Source organism: Dermochelys coriacea, chromosome 18 (assembly GCF_009764565.3).
Source record: "Dermochelys coriacea isolate rDerCor1 chromosome 18, rDerCor1.pri.v4, whole genome shotgun sequence".
Taxonomy (NCBI): domain Eukaryota; kingdom Metazoa; phylum Chordata; order Testudines; family Dermochelyidae; genus Dermochelys; species Dermochelys coriacea.
Genome location: NC_050085.1, coordinates 21,399,444 through 21,425,921, shown reverse-complemented (window position 1 = coordinate 21,425,921; position 26,478 = coordinate 21,399,444). Strand labels below are relative to the sequence as shown.

The 26,478-nt window shown below is 43.2% G+C and overlaps 1 protein-coding gene across 15 annotated transcripts in view; it reads left to right on the top strand.

Annotated features, from left to right (window-relative positions):
* NPHP4 (nephrocystin 4) overlaps positions 1-26,478 on the top strand; it is a 107,337-nt gene that overhangs the window by 23,528 nt on the left and 57,331 nt on the right. For 10 of the 15 annotated variants that reach the window (XM_043500053.1, XM_043500052.1, XM_043500051.1 and 7 more), the window contains 5 exons: positions 727-791; positions 3,506-3,661; positions 13,778-13,914; positions 16,564-16,745; positions 17,604-17,730. In XM_043500053.1, the coding sequence (XP_043355988.1) occupies positions 727-791; positions 3,506-3,661; positions 13,778-13,914; positions 16,564-16,745; positions 17,604-17,730 (667 nt within the window). Of the gene's footprint in view, positions 1-726; positions 792-1,154; positions 1,290-3,505; positions 3,662-13,777; positions 13,915-16,563; positions 16,746-17,603; positions 17,731-26,478 lie in introns of those variants that run through there. The other 5 variants (XM_043500056.1, XM_043500055.1, XM_038377069.2 and 2 more) reach the window with 5 other exon arrangements.

Genomic DNA, 26,478 nt, shown 5'->3' with positions numbered 1-26,478 from the left:
ATTTGTAACCCAGCAAGCAATGCCCATGTGTTGTCCCGCACGTGTGCAGAGTTCACAGCCTTGACTCAGCCAAGCCCCCGCTTCCGGGGCCAGAGGAAGGCAGCTCTTTCTGCCTTTTAAGCTCTTGAAGCCCAGCTGACTGTAAGCTGAGTTTGCACCTGGGAAGGGGAGCGCTACCACACCCAACATTTGGGGCATGAAAGACATAAATAACCAAAAATAAAGCAGGTCAGTCGCCCACCGTCCTCGCCAGCCAGGGGAAAGAGGAGACACTCTCCCGCCAGGCCTGCTTCCTCTTTCTTATGTATCCCCCCACCACCGCGATAGGCCAGGCTCTCTGAACCCTTTCCAGGTGGCTGCTTCACTTTGTCACACTGACATTGTCAAACTCCCTGTAAATACCCAGTGTAACGCCTGTTGTACACTGGATCCTGCCTACCCACCAGCCATTGCCACTGGCGAAGCTTCTCAAACCAGGGAGGTTTTCAAGGGAATATCTATGTCCACTCCCTGGGGAATCAACCTGAAGTAAAGGACCTGGCGTCTTGGTCACCTGCCCTCCTTTGCTACTCAAGACTCTAAGGAGACCAGTCTGCTGGTGGAGAGTTCACGGGACTGGAACAGGGGGTTGCTGTGTATTGATCAACAGAACCATTGTGGGAAATTCATTTTGGAATATAGCCATCTAAACGGCCATGTTTGATTTGTGCCCCTCTTTAAATCTAGGCTCAAGCTGTATCATGGGACACCGCGAGCGCTCCTGCACCCCCTCCTCCAGGACCCAATAGAACGTAAGAGCATATAGAACTACTTTCTACTTTACTTTCTTCCCAGGCTGGTCAGTAACACGTCTGCGTATTTGTTTGCTCAATGTAGCATTGGCTGTTTTCTGTGTTAGTGTGTCAAGCTTTTGGCTGCTCAGGTTTGGGGTTAGCCACCTAAAATGGATCAGAAGAAAAGCCTGGAAGACAAGGGTGCTGGATAGTTGCTGTGATATGCCCCTGTGCTGTGTGCCAGGCTGTTTGAGGCCAGGGCCAGTTATTGCTCATGGGCAGTGGGGTTGGCAGCACCCCAAGGCTCATTGCTGAGGCTGCCAGTAGCCCCAGCTATGACAATGTGCTCTGCAACATTGTTAATGGCTGTCGTTCATGCAGGGGCCCATTTCTGGGGCGTAAGGAGAAAAGGGGCTTAATTTCTGCTGCATCGATCAAATCCCGTCCCATGACCGCATATCCACTGGCTAGGCTCTGATCCCGCAGAGACTTCCACACGGACTCAATTTAGCACACGTGAGTTGTCCTGTTGGCTCTTCTTGATGTGAATAAAGTTAATTGGATGAGAGTCTCTGCAGGATTTTTAAGCTCTTTGGGGCAAGAAGTCTGCATTTAGGGTCTTGTACAGCACGAAGACCATTGTCAGTTCTCAACAAGCAAATAATAGCCTTGACGCATCTGCTGGGGAAGGCAGAATGAGCCCAGAGCACAGTGTATAAAACAATCTGCCCACCAAACCCCACCCAGCCCTTCTAGGTATGTTATAGGTATTTTGCATGGCAGTGAGTCTGTATCTAGCTTGGTGCGTGCCTCTGCCATGCAAATTCACCTCTAGACTGCAAGTTTGCATTTTCTAGTCTGCAATGGAGGATTCCCCGACCATGTCTCCCTCTCGCACTTAATCCTGCACCATAGCAGCTCCAGTGAGGGCTGACCTACAGAGCTCCCAGATCACCCATGTGTCAGCTATAGGGCAGGAGGAGTTCTCTGAGTGTGCCACATCCAGGAGAATGAGCGAGTGAGCCCAGGAGTTGAATCTCTCTCTTATACCTGGCAGTGGGCAGCCTGCTACAGAGACACTGAGGTGAGCCACCCCACGATTTAAGTTGGAAAGAACCAAACTGAAAACATGGATAGCTACTAAGCAGAAAGCTGTTGCGAAGGAAGAGGAAGGGAAAATGGGCTCACAATCTGCCCTTTCTAGTGCCAAATGTCCTGCCTGAGCTGGAGGAAGACCATGTGTCAGTGGTGCCAATAGTTCTGTGTACCACAGGGGTATATCTAATGCCCACTTCTGTAATAGATTTGGCTAGATGACCATAGCAGAGCTCAGCCCTCGGCTAACTGGCTCAGTCAGGCCCAGACTGGATATTTGTACAGGCAGGGAGAGGAGAAAGATGGGCAACGTATGGGAAAAGGTGCCTCTGTGGATACTGGCAAGAAAGCCTGACACAGCAGTTAAACACAAATGGGTTTCAGTTATTTATATATCCGTATTGATGGAACACAGCCCACAGAGCAGGGAAAGTGCACTATAAAATATTAAATATAAGAGCAAGCTGCCTTGTAAAGCGTGTAACAAGGGCCTTGTCTTTCTGAACATGCGTGGCTCTTGTCCCTTTGTGCACTGTTTTCCGGAAGGTTGGCAAAGCTAGGTGGTGGTCAGTTTGCCCTGAGAAACCTTTGGGATGTTCCAGAAGCGGAAGCAGGAAGGAGGGTCAGTTGCACTTTCACCAGTTTTGCTTTTAAAGCCCATTTTTTCCACAAGCTCTCCAGTGTCCTGTACCCTTCCACCAGGCTGGTTTCCTGTTTGCAGAGATGAAGGGTCCAATCCAGTGCCCATTAGAGTCAGTGGAAGAATGTGCATTGTATTTCCACTTCCTACTGTGCTAGTCAGACACATGCTTTCTTTTTTCAAATATCAGGGATGCATGGGGGATTTCAGTACTAGGATAGTAATGATAACAGCGTGACTCCAATATCTGCTGCTAGAAACTGGGGAAAATGTGTACACATAATCAGAGCAGGTTAAACCATGGGTAATTTTAATTTTGAAAAACCTTGTTTGGTAGGTTTTTATTTTGCAGATTCAAACCTAGGAGGTGTTTGGTTCTTGGTCCCATTTAGCAGAACTTACACAAGCTGTCAAAATGTGGGAGGCCAATGTGGATTTGAAAACATGGGTATGGTTTTGGCCCACCTCTAAAACTGACCATTCAGAGAAATATACTGAGCAGTTTTAGCAATTTTTGAGTAACTTATTCTACAGCTTGCCCAAAGGAAATGGGCAAGGGGATGGATTTCAAGTTTCTTTCAAAAGCAAAATGTAACTGAAACAAAACTTAGTAGCTAAGGCTTGGTTGCTGTTCCACAAAGACTTGTCAGATTTGTTTTCCTGAGTTAGAAGCTAGGTAGCATCTTTTGCCCAGGATAGGGGTCTTTGTGAAAGGTCATTTCTAGAAACTCTTTTCTTTCCTAGCAAGCATTGTTTTCACTTACCCTGAAGTTGCAGTGTGAGGATTTGTAAGCCCAGAACTCTTAACAAAGCTAAGCCTGAAAAGGCTGCATATTCATTAATGAAGAAAACAGACTTTTTAAAAACAGGTTTTACATCGTTGATAAAGTGCACATGTATTGATACCTTAATTCGATCAGCTTCTCCAACGGGTAGCACCATTATAAGTCTGTCTCTCTATGTTTTCAGATATTGCATAACGTTTTCCCCTCTTTAGAGAATAAACACATGACGGTGATAGAGAACACTCACCTTCAGTACACCTTAAGGCCACACCCGCCCCTTGAGACCATGTATCACCTCTTCCCTGAGAATATGCTGGTGTCTGGGCTGCAGAAAATTCCTGGCTTGCTGCTAACACATGGAGAAACAAGTAAGAGATCCTTCCATTCTGATTCCTGCATGTGTAAATCAGACCACAGGACAGTAAGGTTGGCGTAGCACATACCAAGCTACAGTGCTCATGAGTTACTCTGGGCTTTGCCTGCTTATAGATTTGTGAGCATTTGTATTATTATGGCCTTGGCCTGCCAGATCTTGGGGGTTCAGCTGGACTTTATCTTACTGTGAGCTTACTGCAAAGCTCTGTGAGCTCTCTGAGACAGGCCCCAGGCCTTCTTCACTCATCAGTTATTACCAGAGGGAGATCTGAAACACACGCCAGCCAGTGTGACCATTGTGGGATGGGAAGAGACAAGCCGACCTCTGGTCCCCCGATCAGGGAGTGGGTGAGGGGCTGTGGGAATGGAGAGAAGGGAAGGGGATGCTGAAGGGGATCGGGGAGGGATTATTGCAGAACATCTGGTGCCCAGAAAGCACTGCACGGTACAAATGTATTTATTTATAGGGCCTGATTTTCCCAGCCACTGCACTCTCACAAAGTGGGAGCAGCTCCATGAAGGCCAATGGACTCATGCTGATGTGAGCCAGAGGAGATTCAGACCCACCCATTTTAAGTTTACGCACATCTTCTGTTGCTGGTTTGAGGTCAAACCTGAGCTTCCAAATGTACCAGCTGCTTCTCATTACAACACAACTAGTGGGCTCCTGCTAAATACACCAAGTACCAGATGTGGGGCACAAGAAATGCCTGGCACAGCCTAGCAGACAAAGACGTACGTTTCCTTGTCACCCGGAGGAATAGTACCAGCGCAGAAGGCATAAGGGAGACCATGAGGGAAATGTTATAGTTTTCTCCCCCCGGTACTGTTACTTTGAAGGGGAAGCGGACGCTTAGGCCAACTAGAAAAGTCGGGTTGCTGCTGTTAAATAAAGACGAGTGTTTTCCAGGGGATCATAATTTAGAGAATCCTGTGCATGGTTTATAATGTGCTCATCTGGGTGTTTTCAATGGGAAGGGATTTCAAGGTGAATGTGGCCTTATTACACACGTGTTTGCTTTCCTCTACTAACACAGTACATCAATTGCCAAGGCGCCGAATAGATGCAAGCAGTGCCTGCAACACAGAGTGTGTGACGCACAGCGTGTGCTGCTGTTGTAAGTGCCAGTAATTAGGGATTATAAATGAGAAATCTAGCCGTGAAAATGTTGTGCTCACCCACAAAAGAGCCACAGTGACACCTCTTCTGAGAAATAAACAAAGTAAGTAGGATTTTCACGTACACTCTCTCTCTCTCAATGGCCATCTGAGCACGAATCACTGTGACTCAACTCTTTGCCTTGTCGATGGCTCATAAAACAACTTGCGGACGAGTCTGTTGTATCTGCTCTTCCACAGCCTGTGTGCCCCCCCCCGTGGACATTTCCTTGAGTTTCTTATGGGTTTTAAACTGAAGGTGGGTTTTTATGGACACGTGATGTTTTGCTGTTCGGAAAGACTGCAGCTTTGTGTACACAGTGTTCTACATTTTCATCAGTGGTAGCCCCTTTCCAATAAATGAGGAGGTTAGGGAGAGTTCCCTTGTAAAATGCTAAACTACAGCGCGATTGGGACGCATTTATTGTCACTAGCGCATGATAATGAAAGCCTGGACTATTCCTGGATAAATCTCTGTGGGATCCCATCCCGGTCTGTCTCCTCTTCTGTTGCAGGTGGGAGTGGGGTTTGCCAACCTTCCCACGGGATGCAGCCAAACTCCATGAATGCCCCCAAATACTCTGGGAGGTCAGAGCCATCTGCTCAGAGTCTTGCGTCTCTGCTCTGGGTCTGGCTCAGTGTCATTTGTGTGCTCCCCCATCAGCATGGCACTTTTGGATGCTTCTTGCCACTCCAATGCCTGAGCCCCACGTGCTGGGGCTCTGCCGAAAAGACAATACAACCCTGGCCTCTAATTCTTCACCGAGACTCCATTGGGGAGGATAGTGGGACTGTGTGCAGCCCTATCTCTGCCCTGCCCACTCTCCCCCACCCACCTTCCCCTGTGCATGTGGCCCAGGGCATGGTGCCATGTAAGCAGCTGGGCTTGCCTCCTTCCATGTCAGAAGGGGGTTGTGGGTGGAGATCCACATTCATGTGTCTAAGGGAGATTATTTGGGCCAGTTTCAGTCTCTTTGACCTGCCAGTTGTCAGGACAGAGGCGAACGCACCATCAATAAGGGTCACAAATCTAGTTTCTTCTTCTGTTAGTGCCTCTGGAATCTCAGCCGAGAAGGGAGTGGTTGTGACCCGGAGCCATAAACCCACAACAGGCAGACAGCACGTGTTCCTACCAGAATCGTTTTCACGCGACTTCCCTCTGGCTGCAAGGAACATGAGCTCTGCTTTGACTGTGGTAACCGAGCCTGCTAACAAATAGCACAATCAATTATTCATGTCTCACTGCTCCAGTGTATCGGCTGCTTGTAAATAGAGACGCTGCAATAATATTTTATAGTTTGCTGATTGAACACTGGAACTGCTCAGCCAGTTTTTACGAACCAACATCTGCTTGAGTTGCTGATGTCTGTCTGAGCAAGGCAGAGTCTGTGCTGGTTTTATTGGACTAAGTTATGTTATTTCATTATGAATTATATGGGGAAATCATTGGCAAATAAATAAGACCTGATGGTTTACAGTGTACCTGAATTCTTCATGAATTTACAGCAAGATCTTATGTTTATTGCTATTTCTTAAAGCCGTGTATTTTATTGGCACTTTACCTGGACTGTTGGTCCAAGTGTTGGGAGTGAAGATAGCGCTGATTGTGACTAAATACACATGAGGGGTTGTCGTGCATCCCTTCATCATGGTAATAGTTATGTTAACTAGTGCGACTCTTTAGGTGAGTGAGGATTGCAGAATAGGGCTGTAGGTAAAAGGCGCCTTAGATATTAATGTCCATAGATGTTTAGCTTTCATTTTCCTTTTTAGTTCTTAGTCTGTGGCATCTTGCTTTTGTGGATCTGTACTGACAACAAACACAGTTACAGAGCAGAGATGGGCCAGGAGTGATGCAGCACAGAGACCAATTGCTATCGGATGGAAACTGGAATGGGCATTCTACTGAAAGAAATGTACTATATGCCGAGAGATCTCCTCCGGGACAAAGGAACTCTCACTAGCGAGGCTGATCACAGTAGGACTGGGAACAGAGCCTTTCAGCAGCCAGCTAGTGCGCTGAGGACTGTACCAGGAGCTGAGGATGAAAGTCTGACGGCTTTCAGGGAAAGATTTAAGACCCATCTCTTTGGCATTAGCCTTCTTGAAAAGCTGCTGAGAATGGCACAAAAGAAAATAAAGCAAACTGCTCTGCCTGTTCTTTGAATGGGGGTGGGGGGGAAGGGAAGATAGAATAACAATAAGAGAATAAGATCAGTCGTGGGAAATTTTTGAGAGAGAAATGGGAGAGGCAAAAGCTCAGGTGTCCATGTGGGTCAATCATATGGCTTGATATCATCCTGTATTACAGCCCATTAATACAGCAAAGTCAAAAAGGCATAAACATAGTTAACTGAATATGCTGTTCAGAAGACAAAAAAAGCCCATCAACAGCCTAAACATAGAGCAGCCCCAGACTTAACATCCACACGACTGCTTGTGCAGCCTGACAAGGCATCAGGTGCCACTTCTGGGAATGAATCATCTGCTAGCATCTTTCTCCTCCACAGAGAGAACGAAAGCACAGGGGCGGGGGTGTGCTGGATAAATCACCTAACTCTCTGGGCTAATCTTATCCCTGGTGAATCAGCTCTGAAGTCATGGGAACGAGATTAGGGATGAGTTTGTCCTAGTGTGTGTTAAATGTTAGCACAGAGATGGCTAAACGGATCTACAGGAAAAGGGAAAGCAAGTGCAATTGTGGATGTGACGAGAAATGATTCTTTGAATGTATGTCACACCTTTCATCAGCAGATTCAAAGTTCTGTACAAATATTAATTAGCTGAGACACAGTCTCTCTATGAAATAGGTAAATATCATCCTCATTTTCAGCTGGGTAAATTGAGGCATTATAGAAGTGAAGTGATAGTGGCAGAGGAAGAATTAGAACCTAGTATTCCCTGTTCACAGTCCCCTGCTTTCACCTCCTAGATATATTCCCTCGTTCATCAATGTAGCACATGAAAGTAGTAGAGGAATTGTCCGTCCCCCCCATCCCCCCTCCATAGTATTGTTGGAGTCTTCTGGTCAACACGTCTTTTGCAGAGACAGCACTTAGCACAGTGTTTGAGACCCCTTGGTGCTACTGCATTGCACATGAATAATAATAATGAAGAGAAGGCATGCAGGAGTAAATGAGGAATTTGGTTTAAATTGCTTCATGCAATGGGTATTGAATACATGGAATAAATTACCCTGAAAGCAGACTGAAGAAAAGTGTGTTGGAGACATACCTCAAGTTGTTCTGGAGGAGGAGGGGATGAAATGGTATGGTGAAAAAAGTGCCAAAGGGAATTAAGGTCAGAGAAAATAAAAGGCTAGCAGGGAGAGCCATTCATCCCCTTTTTGTAAATTATCTCATTTCTTAAAACCTGAGACATCAACTGGGAGCTGAATAAGCTTGACCATTTGACAGTGAGCCCAACCCAGCTCTCTAGTGCCTGGAAGTAGGACTATATAACACTTAAATATTTACAGTAGCAATGAAATATGTAGCTTAAAAGCATTTGTAATTTAAGAGAAACCCCACTGTGAAGCTTTGAAGAGACTGAATTGTTCTTTGGGGAAAAAAAGAAAAAACCACACAATCTGGTAGTGTAAAACTCACTCCCAAAAGCTCAGGTATATTAATCTGTGCTAATCTGAAACCTCAGGGGGAATGCCCAGCAACCCCGCAAAAATACATCAATGGAAACAACGGCTTCACTTATTTGAAATAACATCCTTGTTCCCAGACAGCATGCCGAGCTTTGCTTTTACAGATGCCTGACTAAAAGGACCAGAACTATTGTGGGGCTGGGTCTCCCTCTGAACCAGGGATTTCAAAGGACAGTTTCTTCCAAGTGTCTGATCTACTCAGTTGATGGAATGTTAATGGTTGTATTTAGCCATTGGACCAGCTTGGATTCCTGGGGACGTGATGGTTTAAAGACTGCAAGTGATGCAAAATCCAAGACTGGTCATCTTCCTGAAAGATCTACTCTAGCGCCACCAGAAATTATGGGTTTGATGCAGAAATTAGTGGGTGAGGTTCTTCGGCCTGTGTTGTGAAGGAAGTCAGTCTACATGATCATAAAAAGAAAAGGAGTACTTGTGGCACCTTAGAGACTAACAAATTTATTAGAGCATAAGCTTTCGTGAGCTATAGCTCACTTCATCGGATGCATTTTGTGGAAAAAACAGAGGGGAGATTGATATACACACACAGAGAACATGAAACAATGGATTTATCATACACACTGTAAGGAGAGTGATCACTTAAGATGAGCCATCACCGGCAGCAGGGGGGGGAAAGGAGGAAAACCTTTCATGGTGACAATCAAGGTAGGCTATTTCCAGCAGTTAACAAGAATATCTGAGGAACAGTGGGGGGTGGGGTGTTGGGGAGAAATGACATGGGGAAATAGTTTTACTTTGTGTAATGACTCATCCATTCCCAGTCTCTATTCAAGCCTAAATTAATTTGTGAGCCCCGCCCCGCTGCTGGTGATGGTTTATCTTAAGTGATCACTCTCCTTACAGTGTGTATGATAAACCCATTGTTTCATGTTCTCTGTGTGTGTATATCAATCTCCCCTCTGTTTTTTCCACCAAATGCATCCGATGAAGTGAGCTGTAGCTCACGAAAGCTTATGCTCTAATAAATTTGTTAGTCTCTAAGGTGCCACAAGTACTCCTTTTCTTTTTGTGAATACAGACTAACATGGCTGCTACTCTGAAACATGATCATAAAGTTCGCTTTGGGCCTCAACAGCTATGAATGGTGCTTGTGGAATCTACTCCACTGGCTACTTGCTCTTATTGGAAAAGAAAAGGTTTCCTAATGTCTAACTTAAACTGTTCCTCTCTAGTTTCAGGCTCCAATTGCCTCTCTCTAGTTATACTGACAGGTTTCAGAGTAGCAGCCGTGTTAGTCTGTATTCGCAAAAAGAAAAGGAGTACTTGTGGCACCTTAGAGATTAACAAATTTATTAGAGCATAAGCTTTCGTGAGCTACAGCATCCGATGAAGTGAGCTGTAGCTCACGAAAGCTTATGCTCTAATAAATTTGTTAGTCTCTAAGGTGCCACAAGTACTCCTCTTCTTTTTTCTAGTTATACTGTTTCCTTGAGGTTAAATAACTTGGAAGTATTTTGTACATTCCTTGGAATTTTTCTTTTCATACAAATGTAATCACAACAGTTTGTATCTTTAATCCTTAAAGGGGACACAGAATCATTTCAGTCTAATACCCTTTTTTTGCTAATTGCTTCTCTTCCTGGGAAACTGCTCTAGATGAATGATGGATGCTTTAAGTAGTCAGTCAGTTAGTGGAGTCTTAGGAGAGAACTTTGATAAAAGCTGCAAAGACGTCCTTGTTCATGGCATTGTTCTGGATAAGTGGCGATTTGACAAGGGCAGTGGGATGTGATTCTGATAAACCGGAGCCTTACTAATCTTTACTCATGAATTTTCAGAACTCTGCATTTAGTGGTGGCTTGGTGGCTAAATCCATGTGATTTGGAAAAGTTAGGAGATGAAGACAAGATCATCAGTTCTTCAGTGGTGACTCCCTCTGCTTAGAAGACCCTTCTAATAATAACTCCCATGGATACCTCTCTTTGAGGACACAGCCATCACGTTATCATAAACTCTGAGATCTCCAGAGCAAAGGAGCCCCCTGCAAGAACCACAACCACCACATGCAGAGCTTGACAATGATGTGGTTGCAATAATACAGCTCTGGAGATGTCAGGTGGCCTTGTGAATGCATTAACTGTGGCTAGTAAATAGCCAGTAATCTGAAAAGCTGGAGTAGAGCCACTCTTCGTAATGCATGTCTCCAAAGGATTTTCTTCTCCATTCTCTCCCATTGCTCAGATTTTGGAGCTCCTTGCTCTTGCCAGCAGGAGGGAGACATCATTTTCCTGCATCTTCAGATGATTTCCTCAGTGTATAGCCCAGTATACTTATACATCCACTGAGATCTGCCTCTAGCTGCAGAGCATCAGTCCCATCTTGTGACAGACGAGGGGAACTGCGTTTTAGGCATATTAGTCACACAAAGCCTTACCAATCTGATTGCAAATTCAGCTACCAGTCAAACAACTGGCAGAACAAACAATTAAGCCAAAACATTGATAGTCTCAGAGGTACCTTGCAGGGAAAATTCAGCTCACTGCTTCCTGCTCCTCTTTGTTTTCCCTGGTAGCCCTAAATCAGCTGCTCAGGTATACAGGGTAAGTACAGTGTGGCAAGGGAAATGGACACTAACCGTCATGCAGAGGAAGAATGGTTCTTTGATTGCCGATAAGGAAGTGCACTCAGCATCCTCCTTCCAGACACCTTCTGATCAGACGGCGCTGGGCATCTCCACTGCTCACCTACATACGGCTCAGCTGCAGTAAGGGCACGTCAATTAGATGTGTTATAAGGGAAGGTCCAGCTGAGTTCCATACACCTTCCCAATACCATGGCCACACGGTTAGCAATACGCAGCCTCTTGCAGTAACACTCATACAGTCTTCAGCCTTCGTAAACCAGAGTTTCATCAGCTGCAGCCTGCTGGGGGTGGCCTCTGAATTCCACGAGCAGTGGAAAATGAAGCAGTTTTCAGATGGAAGACAATGATGAGAGCCACAACCACTCTCTGACTCCAAATCAGCAAGGTACTTAAGCACATACCTAACTTTAAACCTGCGAGTAATCCCATGGAAATCCTTTCTATTGCCTTTAACATCTTGACTTTCAATTAATTTAATTTAATTCAGTCATTCTTTCAGTGAGGCTACTCACATGCTTAAAGTTAGGCATGTGCTTAAGTTCCTGGCTGAAACGGGGCCCTGAATAAGGTTAGTCAGGGATATTTGTAAACATCTGACTTCAGTATAAATGTAGCAGTGTTATTACCAAATCGCCCACCAATACACAAGCATGGAGCTGTTCATCCTGCCTATTCCCTGTCACCTCTTTGCTTTCAGTTAGTTAATTCATTTTTAAAAGCCTAACAACTTAACTAAAACAATGCTAGTGTTTTCCTGCTGTTTGGTTGTCAAGAAAAGATTTGTCCTGAAAAGTTAATAAGTTTCGCTTCTTTCTGCTCTTCTCCCCTCCCCTGTCTTAAGCTAAAGAACTAAGCAATAAATACCACTTGAAAGCTGGTCATAAAGGAACAGTGTAGTTGAAATTGGTTTTAAATGGGCAGTTTAAACAAAACATACCCTATAATTTGATAGACTGAATCTTCAGAGTAAATGAAATCAGGAAGGTATATTTAGTTTCTAAAATCAAATTAAGGCAGATTCTAGCTTCACTAGCACTAATTTGTTATGAACTCCCTCATTCCTCACAGCTCCTGCAGCTCTGACTAGCCCTGAGATGTTGTATTATTGAATTCTATTGTTAGGCACTTTATAGACTTCAGGTTTTGTTTTTAAGCCTGTAGTGTAGGTTTGTTAATGCTCAACTGTGAGTCATGTGGAGGAGGATAAAATCTTAGGTGCCTTTCTGTGGAAAAAGCTCTTAAGAAAGGTGTTCCTACTCCTTAATTTTTGCTTCTACTTCCCAAAACTTGCAGCCCCTCCAGTTCCTGCAAGGTGGAATGACTGGCAGCCTCAGCAGTGATCAGCATTGTAACTTGCTTTGTCTTCTATTTTTAGGGCAAGAGAAAACTCAGCTTTGATTAAAATAAAATAGCTGGAGTTTAAAATACTTGCCATGGGCTTGTCTGATGGGAAATACATGGGTTATATTCACCATGGATTAAACTGTACAAATCCCTTCCTAAAACCCGTGGGTATTGGAAGTCAGAGGAACTACTCTTGTGAATAAATGCTCACTAAGGAGAGTAAGAATTGTACAGTCCAGCTCTCTCAGGATGACAAAGGGATATTTATATGCGGCTTAAAATAATATCAGTTAAAATGTGGAAATGGTGGACTTGGTGGGACCCTGCATCACCAAGATCCATGGAAATACTTATGCATAAATAAATGGTTCATTATTTATCTATTTGCATATTTAATCTAGCAGTGATCTCTGAATTTCTAAATTTGCATGAAACCTTGGTCTGTTTGGTTAGGTGCTTGGAAAGGTCATGGTTGCAACTGTCAATGCTAGAGATTGGCTGTTCCATTTTTAACTGTTTCTTCTATACATCTTCATATTTCATGCCCTTTCTGTGACCCTCGGTTCAACCCATGCCTTTCATCATCACCGAGCCTAGTTCGGCTATCTGCCCATTAGCAGAGCGCAGCCAAAACAAAGTAGAGTATGGGCTCAATTTCAGTTTTCCTTCTGAGCCTTGCCATGCAAAACTCTCTAAATTTGCTGTTGTCACTCTACCACTCTGCACTCAGAGAATTTGCGCAGTTTAGAGTTGGGTTTATCCTTTCCAGCATTTCCCTCCAGGTAGTCTTGGTAAGTGAAATGTAATTCTGTACAATAGAGTAGCTACTGGTCTGGGTTATCTAAAGCATGTGTGTGCCTTCCTATCTAAAGAACTCAAGTGTGTTCTCCATTCTGCTACTGCCAGCAAAGTTGAGGGGGTCGGTCAGAGTAATTCTCCCAGGTTCTCTTAAACATCCACTACTTCACTGCTCTCTGGCTCAAAACTCTTTGCTTGCTGCTGCAATAAACACTCTGCTTAAAGTCAGTCTGGATTCATGCAGCAGGTCTGAGCCATATGATTCCAGCCTCTTGTGTATGGGTATCTTTTATAATCTACTTTCTTTTAATGACTAGATTGTTGAATTTGTTTCTGGAGGCATTTTGAAGGTGAAAATAGACTTCTCCCAAAGTTAGCATTTGTTTATTAATTTTAGCTGTGGAAAGATGAGGGCTCATTACTGTGAGTTTCCTGTGAGTACCACATATTTCAGCTGTATTTTCTGCTTTGGTCAGAGAATGGGATTGACTATCAAGGCCATATTTGGGTGACTGCAGTGTAACATATGGCTGGATGTCTTTTCAGATGATTTCTTTCGAAAACCCCACCTCATGAAATCAGTCACATGGTACTTGGATAAGCTGTCCATTCATTTGTACCCTTCATTAGAAAAATTTGAGGAAGAGCTGCTGGATTTACTCAACAGTGAGCGTTTACTTAAGGTACTGTAAATATCATGGCAACACTAGTAACTCCTTTATCATCTCGACAGGTTTCAGAGTAGCAGCTGTGTTAGTCTGTATTCGCAAAAAGAAAAGGAGGACTTGTGGCACCTTAGAGACTAACAAATTTATTTGAGCATAAGCTCACGAAAGCTTATGCTCAAATAAATTTGTTAGTCTCTAAGGTGCTACAAGTCCTCCTTTTCTTTTTATAATCTTGGTATTTTTATCATGCTAATAGACTGACATTGATAAGATGGTTTTCTTCAAGATGCATATTAATAGGTTTCCTAGCAATTGAATAAACCATATTTATGAATCAGTTTGCCTACCACTGAAGTGCAAACTCTGGGGTGATATGTGGTAGCTGTGTAACAGTGCACAACCACACTACACAACAGTTCAGAGCAAGGTGTGCAGAATACCTTATCTAACTGAAGGCTTGTGTAGGGAGGTGCAATATGATTGGCCAAGTGAGAACCTGGCCAGGATTCAGAGAGTAATTTCCCTATACTCATGAGAAGCACCTTAGGAAATGTAATGACCACAGAGAGCAAGACCTGGGTCTTGCATCTTTTCCCAAAGACTGCACCAACCTCCCTTTAGCCTGAAGGCGAGGCACTGGCTCAGTACTGGCCAAGGGCAAGAAGCACTGCCTAGTGAATTGCCATCACAATTTTCTAAAGCCTCCGGGCGCTCTCTCATACTCCCAACCCTGTAATGATCTGCCCCAGCCTTGCTTCAGTCATGGTATGTGGCCCAGGAATCTTTAGCTACAGCACAGAGATTCTCCGTCAGATGCATTGGCAATAAATGAGAGTTAGTGAGCGCTGGCATGTCCTTCTCTGGCATACTCTCCCATTTGTTAAGGTGAGCAGGTGCCACTTTATCTGTCTGCAATGGCTAGTCTTGATACGACGGGTCTCAGACTCTGTAGCCAGACAACGGACAGGACTTGTACTGAAGAAGCCTTTGTCCTGAATAGCTGAATCAGTGTGGGTTGTGTGCAAATACCTAAGCCCTGCAGTATTTGGAGGTAACACAGGTAGAAGATTTGCATGTGTAGCTGCCAGTTTGGGGATAAATTTTATTTCTGGCTTAGTCAGCATTTCACTGAGCGTGGTATTGGCATCGCCTACCACTGGTGTTATCACACAGCATTTGTGATATAAATCCCTGCAGTCACAATCCTATTATTAAAGCTCCAGGTAGCTAAAAAGGAGGGATTAGGTACAAGCTCCTGATTCAGCATTTCAAATAATTATTCAGGGACTTAAAACACAGCCATTTTCCGTGAAATAATAAAATACCACCGGCCAAAAGAGGAGCTGTTTCTGCAGTGCTTCCAGTTCTCTGTACTATTGTTCCTCCATGATTAAAAAGAAATCCCTAAAAACCAGAGAAGCAAAAAAATTGCATGTTTGCACGATGAACTGCATTGTCCTCTATCTGTGCTCATCTTACATGACAGTGATTTACCACTTACCCCGTCTTAGTCAAGGAGGTATGTGAAAGGTTGAAAATTAGCAGTGGGCCTGGGGTTTTTTTTTTGGTTGGGTATTTTGCAACAGTTACAGTACTTTTGTTTTTTTCCATAACGTTATTTTGGAAACTTTCTAAAATGAGAGACACAAAAAACAGGCGATTTAGTTTTAAGGCGCAAAGAAGGAGAAAGTACATTTAGGCTATTGCTTTGTTTTGTATAGAATAGACATATTTATAAAAATGGCACTAGCACAAGATTGCTTTTAGGGATAGTGTGCTAATTTTCCACCATGAAAGTAATTTTATTATGTTTTAGCACTTTACTTCTTGGTTTTCTTTTTGATCATCAGAAAGCTGTTCTCTGTGGTTTATGTTTTGAATATTCAAACACTAATAGGTTTCAGTTTGGTCAACTTGTTTTGATTAATGGGAAGATAAAGGAACTTTAAGGTTTAATGTTCATTTTCAAATATCATATAATTTAGTAAGCAATAATGACCGGGAGGAAAATCCTTGTTTGTTTGTCATATTTGCTGTGGATTTTCTGTTAAGATAAAACACTTTAATATCTAGCAATCACTCTGGGGCAGGTTCCATTTTTATGTCTTTATGATTAATTGCCTAAATTTTCCTTCCTGATCTTCCAAATGCCACTTCATTGGCTAGAGGCATGAGAAACAGGAAAAGAGCAAACATAACTCGCAAAAGAAAATGGATTTGCAGGGCTCTGCTCCACGTCGTATTGTACCATCTCCCATCTGAGGGCTTTAATCTCGCCAAGCACTTCAGCCCTGATCCATCGAAGTACTTAAGCATGTGCTTAAATTTAAGCACAGGAGTGGCCCCAGGGATGTGAATAGCACTACTTGCATGCTTAACTGTGTTAAAAAGGAGAGGTACACTTCTCCAAGGCCATTATGGGGAGTCCCCACTGGCCAGATTTGGGAGGCAGGAGCTGAGCACCACCTATGAAGTGTGTAGCTCATCCCTAGACTGGCTCGCAATGTCAATGCAATGGTCTTCCCAGCTTCTCCCAGCAGAGATGGGGCTGGGGCTGGGGCCATGGAGGATCAGGCCTGCTCCAGCCATAATGAAGGAGCAGCTTCTGCAGCACTGTCATTTCAGCCTGTGATGTAACCATGGTGAAATTGGCCCGTTTCCCAGGATAGCTCCACAGTGGACGGGAGCGAAGTTCTCATTCAGGAACGGCGGCTGCACATCGGGGTCCACAATGGCTTATGCTTCGTTCAGACGCCTCAGGTGGTGGTGGTGGTGCCAGAGGCCGAGGTGGCTCGGGGGCGCTCAGCCAGCTTCCACCGGAAACAAGACCTCAGTGCCAAACCCAGGTATGAAGTGAAAGGACCAGTAACGGCTGAGGAGTGGCTGATTTCTGCTGCTTTTGGCTGCCCTATGGTGCTCCATGTCACTCCTCTTGTCAGTGGCAGATGGGCTGCAGTCCACGGGGCTAGAGCATCAGACGGCCTTCCTGCCTGCCCTCCCTGGATTTCAGTTCTGAGAAATCAGAATTGGAAAATGGGCAGGGCTGAGGGAGAAAGCTCATTACCCAGCTCTGGGCCCCATCCTGCCTGACGTTGAGCATCTTCCCATCTCCAGAGGGAGCCAAGGAGTTTGCAGATTCAGGTCCTGTCCAACCCATGCCGCTATGGGTCAGCAGAACTCTGAATGACTCATCCTTTTATTAAAAAGGCCCATGGTGTTTTTGAGGTGGAACAACCCCCAACAACAAGTCTGGGTGTTCGAAAGAAGAATGTTTCTCAGGGGCTTGTGGTGGTGGGCCAAGTACAGTCGAGCCATGTTTTTTGGGCTGTACTAAGTCTTTGCTGTGAAAATGTCAGTGAATTAATTGAACTCATCTTAGGAGTAACTCTAGAAGCACTTTCCCACGGTCTGTGTCAGGTTTTCTCTTAGAGTGTAAGACCTTTGGGGGAGGGACCATCATTTTGTTCTGTGTTTGTACGACACCTAGTGCCATGGAGTCCTGGTCCCTGGCCCGGGCTCCTAGATGCTTGCACAATACAAATAACAACTTATAATAATTTCCAGACCTGTGCTCAATATCACACAGTACCAACAGAGCACCTGCAAGGGATGCAGTGCAGCCGGGATCAGCTGGAAGCTAATTTCTGCAGGACTATAAGAAACAGTCCCCATTTAATCTGTGGTTTTGTTACATTCTAACGCAGCATGGTAGGTCAAGCTCTGGTTTTGAGAAGCCGCATTCGTTTGACCGAGATGATCCATCACCCAGCATTCGCAATCATCTTCCAGCTAGAGTATGTCTTCTGTGCATCAAGCGGAGCCGACAGGAAGGTAAGAGTGAATGTAACACTTACGAATAACTGTTTCTACTACCCATTGTGTCCTGAAGGATCCGAAGTGCTTACAAACTATGCATGTACAGCATCGCTGACATTCCTTAACTAGCCACACAGCATATTTTTCCAAAAGACCACAATAGCTTCTTGACGCTGTTCTGGTTCATCGGTGACATTTTTAGCCTTTCTGTGATTAATTATTAAAGAACATAAATCTGTACCTGATAGACCAGAATGCTGTTGTGTAACTATATATTCTGACCAAGTTTTACAATCCTCTGTTACTGAGACAATAGACAAATGGCATCTTCTGAGCAATTCTTGGCTGCTGTATAATTAGTGCAGGTATTTAAGACACATGCCATCTATTGAAAAACTCCTTATGAAAAGGTTAAACTGTTGAGCCCCTTAAAGAAAAATTGAGTAGTTTCTTGCTAATGCTTGGCTTTCTAACTTCTGAAATGCTGAATTGTACTGCATGTCATCTAGCTTGATAATAATTTTAGCTCTTTCAGCCCACTAAACTAGTATTCTCAGATTAGATGAGAGGAAAATTGAAGAGACAGATACTTGCAACTCAAAATTATTGATTACATTTATTGTAATGAAGCCATTCTTCTCAGAACTGCATTGATATTTTGTTTTATCACCAAAACAACTTAAAATTAAGCTCCGAAACAAATTTGTAGAAAGTTTTCAATGGAGAAAAGGTCTGGAAATGATAGACTGTTGAAAGCTTGACCTTCTGGTAAAGTGAACAAAATGATTCAGATAAAAAATATACATTGTGCGACATCTATAATAAACACAACTTTAATACTGCATTACAGTGCAACCTTTTATATACAGGAGATGCACTGATAATTTATACCATGAGAAACCTGTTTTCAAGAATCTTGAAAGAAACATTTTGGAGCCTTATGACTCAGAGGTGTGTCACAAGTTTAAGGTTTTCCAACCCCCATGGTAAACTTATATACACTAAGCTAAGGTCCCCATGAATATTTGTGATGATTTACAGCGGTTTCTGAGTGATACACACTGTGAATTATATGTTAAATTTGGTTGCTTTCAAGTCTTCTCTGAAATATTTAAGCCGTGGTAGGCTGTTTTGGCACATACTGCTCCTCTTGCCTTGCTTCTGAGGCTGTGCAATACTTCATAAATTCTCTCTGATAGAATGGTTTCATCGTAACAAAGTACTGGATTCCAGTGAACAGCCAGACAGAGTTCTTTCTTCAGTACAGAGTGGAAGTCAAGTGTTCCAAAAAGGAAGATGTGGTTTTTCCCAGAAATTGCTGACATTGTAGAACAAAAAGACGTTAAGTCCCTGGGGCCCAAACTCTCATTGACCTTAATGTGTGTAGAGCCAGGCTCTTTCTTCTTAAAACTTTTGTTATTTCATAAGGTGCTCTTGATTTGGGCACCTAGGGTATATAGGCTTAGGAGTTCTCATCTCACACACTCCAATTTCAGCAGTGGTTGAGTGTTTAATTCAGTTGATAAACCAAAGAAAGCACAAGAGGTTTTACTTACTGTAACATATCACTCCCTATTGATAATTATTTCTAGCACATTTAATCCTTTTCATTAATACAAATGATCACGGGGTCTTAGCTCTTGAAAATGCACTTGGTAATGCTCTGGTTTTCCTCCCTGTTGCTTTTCCCCCACTCTTGAGTAGCAATCTATTTATGCAGTAAGTGCATTGATGAAAGAAAAACAAAAATTTGTTCTTTAAAAATGACTATTGACTAAAAATCTCAAATTTGCAACGTAACAGAAATTGAACACAGACCTGAAGAAAGGTGCCCTAAAGAAAGTGATCCTTCAAAGAGCGTACAGTAGACTTATTTCTTTTGGTGAAAATTCCTAATGAAATTGTGATTGCTAATTATAGATTCCTCTGCTTTTATTAATTAAATTATCTATCTTAATCCCTGTGTGTCTCTGGTCTTGCAAATTGGAAATTTTGATTTTAGCCTACAATATTCTGCACTTAGCAGCTCTGACTTGAAGAACAGCTCTTATTGTCTCATGGTGAAACTATTGAAACTTCTTTATTTGTTAACCAGAAGGTCACTTTGCTTTGTGACAGCAGCAGCGTCTTCATGTTCCTGCTTGGCATTGCATGTCCTCTTCCGTCAATCCCCAAAACCCCTCAGGCAGTGGCTTCTCCTTCACTCTCTAAACAAAGTCCCAGAAAATAAGAGCTTTGGTTTCCTAGTCTTCAGTTCATTCTCTTCTGTTAACTTTACAGGCCCTCAGTTAAATATGGAAGTGGCTTTCTATTCCATTTTATTTTAGGTGCTTTTAGGAACAAGTACAGTTGAGGAGCTGATTGGGCCTTGACAGCTGAGTTGCTTGTTTGGAATGTCACTTACTTCACCATCTGGAGATTGCTATTGTCTGTTTGCCCATTGTCCCATTCTGCACATAGGCAGTGGCTTGAATGTAGTGCTCAGCTGGCCTCCCAGCATCTCAAGCTGCCTTAGGAATGTCTGGGCTGCGGGATCTGTAATGGAATCCTTTGGTTGCTAGTGAAACACAGAAACACTCATACTATCGGTAAGAGTCACTAACAACAGTCACTTCCACTCTCGTGCCTAATCGGTCTTTGCCTCCCTCACAAGATCTCACCATTGCAAATAAAAGTGCAATGGCCCCTTCTCCATAGGTCACTACAGATATAATGAAAATTGTCAGGTCAGGCATCCTATGAATGCATGATTTCTCAGAGGATTTGGTAGTGGTCTGAGGGTGTCATGCAGACCGTTTTCTGCTAATCAGATAGAGTGTACGAGGCATTGAGAATAGAACTCACAACCTGGTGTGGCTACAGTGTAGGTTGGAGAAAAACTGCACTAACTCTGAGAGGAGGAAGAGAGAAACTATCACTGTTGTTGTTCTGACTCTTGGTAAACATTCTGATGCTACAGGGCACCAGGAAAGAACCCAGAAAGATAGACAGTGAGCAAAGGAGCAGGGTCAATAGCTAAGTCACTCATGGATGTCAAGGAGGGCATATCTAAAATGTTCCATCCCATAGAAAGAAGCTACCTACACGTTAACCTTTGGATGCCAGCCATCACTGGACCTGCCCATAACAATAGGCTCTCAGGCCAATTTGATCCTTTCTTTCTATTGCTGAAGTGAGTGCTGAGTGAGGCTAAATGTTAAAAGCTGTTTGGGCTTATTTGCCTGTTAATATCATTGGGCACCGCAGCTCTTTAGTGTTCTGTACCCCCTTTGATTTGCAAACTAGAAAGTAGAGCTGGTCAAATTAAGAGTTGCGAATCAGATTAGCTGGGAATTTAGTTGCTCGTTCTGTCCTTGAATGATTCATGCTCTTGACATCTGTGTATGAATCCATTCTTAAATATTCTCTAGGTAGTTTGGACAAACAGTTTTCAGCTTGTGGGTTGTTTGGTTTAGCTAATCTATTCACTATACATTATATTTGGTCATCCAAATCACATGATGTTGCTTGTTCTCATGTCTGGGCCACTGAACCTTCTTAGAAAGGAGATTAGCAAATAACCTCTCATGCACATAAAAGTATATATATGAGAATCAGCCGTCCTCCAAACACCCATGCGAACAAAACCCATTGCGTCAGTCTTTTTAAGGAGCGAATAGTAAGGTGGCAGGAACATGGGCAGAACTGAAGAGCACTACAGAATTCGAACACGTGCATAAACACAACTTTTCTGGATTCACCCCACTCTTCTAGAAAGTGGTGTTTTGTTTCTTACGGCTTGATCTAACACCCATGGAAGTCAATGGAAGTCTTCAGCAGGAGTTAGATCAGGCTTTTAATGTGGATCCCTGTGTGCTAAAATCATAGCTAATTGAGAATCTGACTCCCATGTTGTGTTGATCTAAATATTTAATGTTATGTTGGAACATTTCAAAACCTTGAGCAAAAATTGTACTTGACTATAAAGTGTCTTTCAGAATCAAACAATAGCTCCTTTTGTAGCTCACATATTGCTTCTGAAGAACTATTTCAGTCTTTAGGGTAGAAAGGCAAATATCGCCCATTAAAATGACAAAGTGCTTTTTAATGGTCCCACATGTAATGTGGCACAAATGGGTTTATGAAATCTTTCTAATTATATGTTAATTTTTTCCGCTATAAATGGAGAAACCTAGCCTGCAGCAGTCCTGGAGTGCTCTGGCAAGCTCAATTGGAGAATTTCAACTTTGAAAAAGCGAATTCTTCTTTAGGTTTTAGCACAAAATGGAATTTTTGCACTATGAAAATAATTCATCCTTTCTTGGTCCTTTTTTGAATCCTTAACTCCATGTGTGAGTTTAAATCTTTTATTGTTCTGAGGATTTCAAAATCACAATTTTCCTACTTTGGATGAATCCCCTGTACCAATATTATGCATGCTAGCATACGTTTATTGGGATAAGTACACACATTTAAATTGTTTCATCCAGTTTTTCAGTCCAAATTCTGGAGCAATGCAAAATTGTGGCAAGCAGACAGAAAGCTATTAATTACCATTGTTGTCTTTAACGCTGAGGAATTCCATCGAATCAGTGATGTAAATGGGGATCATGCAATAAATTCCTTCCCACACCAACCCCATGTTTGACCATCTCATACTCCACATCATGAGATGTGATTGCCTGGTCCCTAGGCACAACACCGAACTGGTGCACTGAGTTGATTTCAATGGGATAAGACTTCACATTATATTGTGTTGCGGGGGGATGGGAATGGACATGAGCTTCTCCACCTATATTCTGAATAGTAAGCATAGGCCATTTCCAGCAGTAGGACATTGGGCAAGATGCGTCAGTGATCTGATGCAATGTTGCAACTATGTTCTTCCCTGTGTAGATGGTAGTTTTCGCTCCTTGAAATACCAGGTAGGATAAGTCCAGTTAATGCTATATAAATCTATCCTCCATTAAAGATAGGAATCTCCCTTAGGAATGCCTTCGGCTTTGTCTTCATCACCTGTGTTGGTTGCTGTGCCTGGACTCCGTCTCCAAGCAGCCACGCTTTGGAATAAAGGTCTAAGCTATCCCTGTGAGAGCTCTCAGGAACGTATGGACACCGGGATAGGTTTGCTTACTGCAGACTTCCATTTTATCCCAAAGGTCTTGAACCTGGAGGGTTTGAGTAACTGGGACTCAGGCTGTGGTGGGAGCATTTGAGCTTCAAGGAGAGTGGAAGAGGGTTTGGGAAACCTTTAGGTTTTGTACATTGGTTCAGTGTGAATGGATTTTAATAATATTGTGTGCATGTAATTAGGACCCATGATGGGTTCATATTTAATATACATAAATATGTAAAATAACAAAGGAGTCAATCTTTGGAACTAAAAAAGACCCATCTAATACTTTTATCACAAAAACGGGGCAGGTTTGGCCTACAATAGGTTATATTTATAATATCTAAATCCAAAATGAGACCATTTTCACTTCTTTGGTGAAGAATGTAGCTTTTGTGTTTTTTCCATACGGAAAAGCTCATTAATGCAAGAGCCTCTGTTACAAATGCAACCTCCTGTAACAACTGCGTCTAATGCTTTAATAGAAGGTAGCCGCAAAGTATTGCTAAAATGGCCAGAATCATCCAGTGCTTTGCATTGCAAACTCATTGTTAGAGTGAGAACACGTAGGTTTGCATTAAAATGATTCAGCCCTGTTAGCCAGCACTGTCTGGATGAACCATTTTTGCCTTATTTTAGTAAATTGAGACCCTAATGACTTGAATAAAGATGATCGAATTCAGGGAGACAAGGGATTTTAAAATGGTCTGTTTTGCATGCAGTGCCTGAGGCAGATAGCAGGGGAGTCTCATCCTGGTGGACTGATAAATTGCTCCTCTTGCCCTGTTCCATGGATGTGCCCTGCCTTTCTCTCTCTCTCTCTAGGGCTGGGGGATTTCTAGCACATGTTGTGTAGGCTGTCACCTACAGGGATCCTTTACTATTCCAGCCATTAGTTTGTAGTAAGAATGTGCAGCTTAATCAATAGCAATTGATTTGTTATGAGTCCCTAATTGTCCTAAGATGATTGTGAGAGGGTCATTGATAATGCAGTAAATGTCATCTCTCATTAGAGCTGTCCAAAAGAAAACTGGGGGGAAATGGATATTTATATAAAGTGCTGGCAGATGGGATTTGTACTGATTGGGAGAAGACAAGCTGAAGAGAACCATACAATTGGAAAATTAGATATTGGATTCAATGAATTTAAAAAATTAAAACCCGAGGACCTGCAGCGGTCTGGGTATTTGAATGCAGATTTTTATTTCATTTTTGTACACTGATAAACTTAAATGTATTTGAGTGAAAGTCCAGTTCTAGGTGTAGTTTAAAAAAATAAAGAATCAAAGTGTATTTAATTCTGGAAGAAGGTACCAGACTGAGAGCTCTGTAGGCTGAAGTCCTATGCTTAGCCATGGAACAGATACAGCACAAGCAGCGGGAGCTGCATGCTTGTCCTACATTGTCTCCTTACCAATGTGCTTTAAAGCTGCCCTGGAAGGAGCCCTCTAGGAGATCAGTTTAGCCTCCATGGCTCAGTCAGTCCATGCCCTCAGCTGAGACTGCTAACAATTATGGTAGTGCTTTTAGTGATATGGTCCCTTGTACAATAGGATGTGGGCCACAGTCTCATTTGTTTCTGTCCATCCAGAGACGTTCACCAGCTCATCCCCAGTAACTCAGCACCTACATAAATTCCAAACTGATACTCTCAGAGCTCAGAATCTCTGCATTTCTCTTCCCACCTCTCAAATGGAGATTTTTTTTAATTTAGCCTTTAAATATTTTGGCTAGACTGGGTGGCTCAAGGAAGCTGGTCTCAGATCTAGTCCTGAGGGCCCTGAATTATGTGGTTATTATATCTTCTGGCTGCTGAGAAAGCTTTGTCTCCTTACCCACCCAGTGTTGGCTGACTGCTCACTGCTGATGTGGGCTGACTTCGAGGTGAAATGCTCCTAGTTCCATTCCCTATTGCCTTGTGCAACCAACAGAGATTTATGAACACACCTACAAATGCTGCTCTGTATCATGCCTGAAGCTTGCGGTCTTTGAGGATGCTGGTAAATAACAGGTCTTCAGCCACAGTCTCCACTCTCCTGTGACTGTTTGCGAAGAGTAATTCATTGCAACTTCCTGCCTAGTTCATAGATTTTGTTGCTGGCAGAATAAACCCAGTTGAAAAATGGAGTCTTTGCAAACTTCTTTGAAGTCTCTCTGTCCTTGTTGTCATTATGTAAGTGCTGACATTGTCCTGGGCTCTGAACAAGGCACAGAATGAGGAAACCCCTTCCCTAAAGAGTTATCTGGCAGCACTGAGAACATGAAAGGGAGATGTTTAAGCTGCATGCCTCCAATGGATGTATTACATTCAGAACGAAGCTGATGGGAAGTGGGAATTGCTGCATGTGCTTCAAATCAAAAAAGAAAAGAAGAAGGGTGGGAAAGCTGGGCCAATGCAGGTGCCTTTAAGTGATTCTGAATCCCTTTGTCATGCCCCTGGCAATGTCCCCTCCTTTCAGCTACCACTGCAGCAAATTCTGTACCAAAGAGGCTGCTTCCCTGCCTACATCTTCCCCTCTCCTTCTCTTCTGCGTGGTGCGCTGGGATGCTGTCCACACCGCTGTCCTTGCCTATGAACTTGACACACATAATTCAGCCTGGAGTGTCAACTCATGTAGCACACAAGTGCTACCTGGGCAACCCTGTATCCTCTGCTGCTCACAAAGAGTCTGTCTGTGACTTTGACATTGCTAAAGGGTTACTGAGCCTGAGACGGGATTAGCATCCATCTGACATGCTGGTGTGCCGTAAACTGCACTGATGGGAACCGTCAAGCCAGGCCATCAATGGCTTCAAAGTGAACCCAATTAACCTCTGCACTCCCTTTATGCAGAGTGGTTAATCCCAAAGCTGATTGCCATGCTAATCGCAGTGTCCTCTGTACCACGATCAGCACTTTGCAGGGAGCTACAAGAGGGATTTCAGTCACTGACAGACCTGTAAGCTTGTTTTTATACATACCCTTCTATAATGTCTGATTTTAAGGGGAAGCTTTTAAAGTGATTGTCTGAGTGGAACCCGTTAGCTTCTTTTTAGAATACATTTACCATCTTGGAGGATATGGCTCAGAAGTATACTATTTATATTGCTATTTCAATGTGGGAATTAAAATTATTTTTAATGGTCTCACTGGTTCTTGCAGCAGAAAACAAATCACCATCTCTATACAGGCAATGTGTCATCGTGGGAAACACAGTCCCAATGATTATGGCAATGATGGTAATCCCTCAGCAGGGTCAGTGCGAGCACTCGCATTGTAAACCCTTCTAGGCAAAGTTTATGTTGGCTCTGAATTGAAATTTGGCCAGATAGTCATAGTGCAGGAGAAATGGGGCTGTCATTTTTGAGTGCTAGGTATGGAAAATGTTGCATGCTGTTACCCAAACAGCGTTTCCTCCTCTGTTTTTGGATTATGTCACAAAGGTATGAAGTGAAGTTATCACATAGCCTGATTGCCAGGAAATGTTATATCGGTAGCACATCTGGCAGAGATTTGTTACACTTACATTGTGGATAAACTGGATGTGTACTTGTAAAATAAAATGTTCTAGAGATAAATGTGGTCCAATGGTTAAAGCAGGGAACTAGGAGCCAGGACCGTCTCCAGCCATGCCTCTGAGATTATATGTGACCTCAGACAGCTGATCCTGTTCATGCAGATGTTCCCAGTG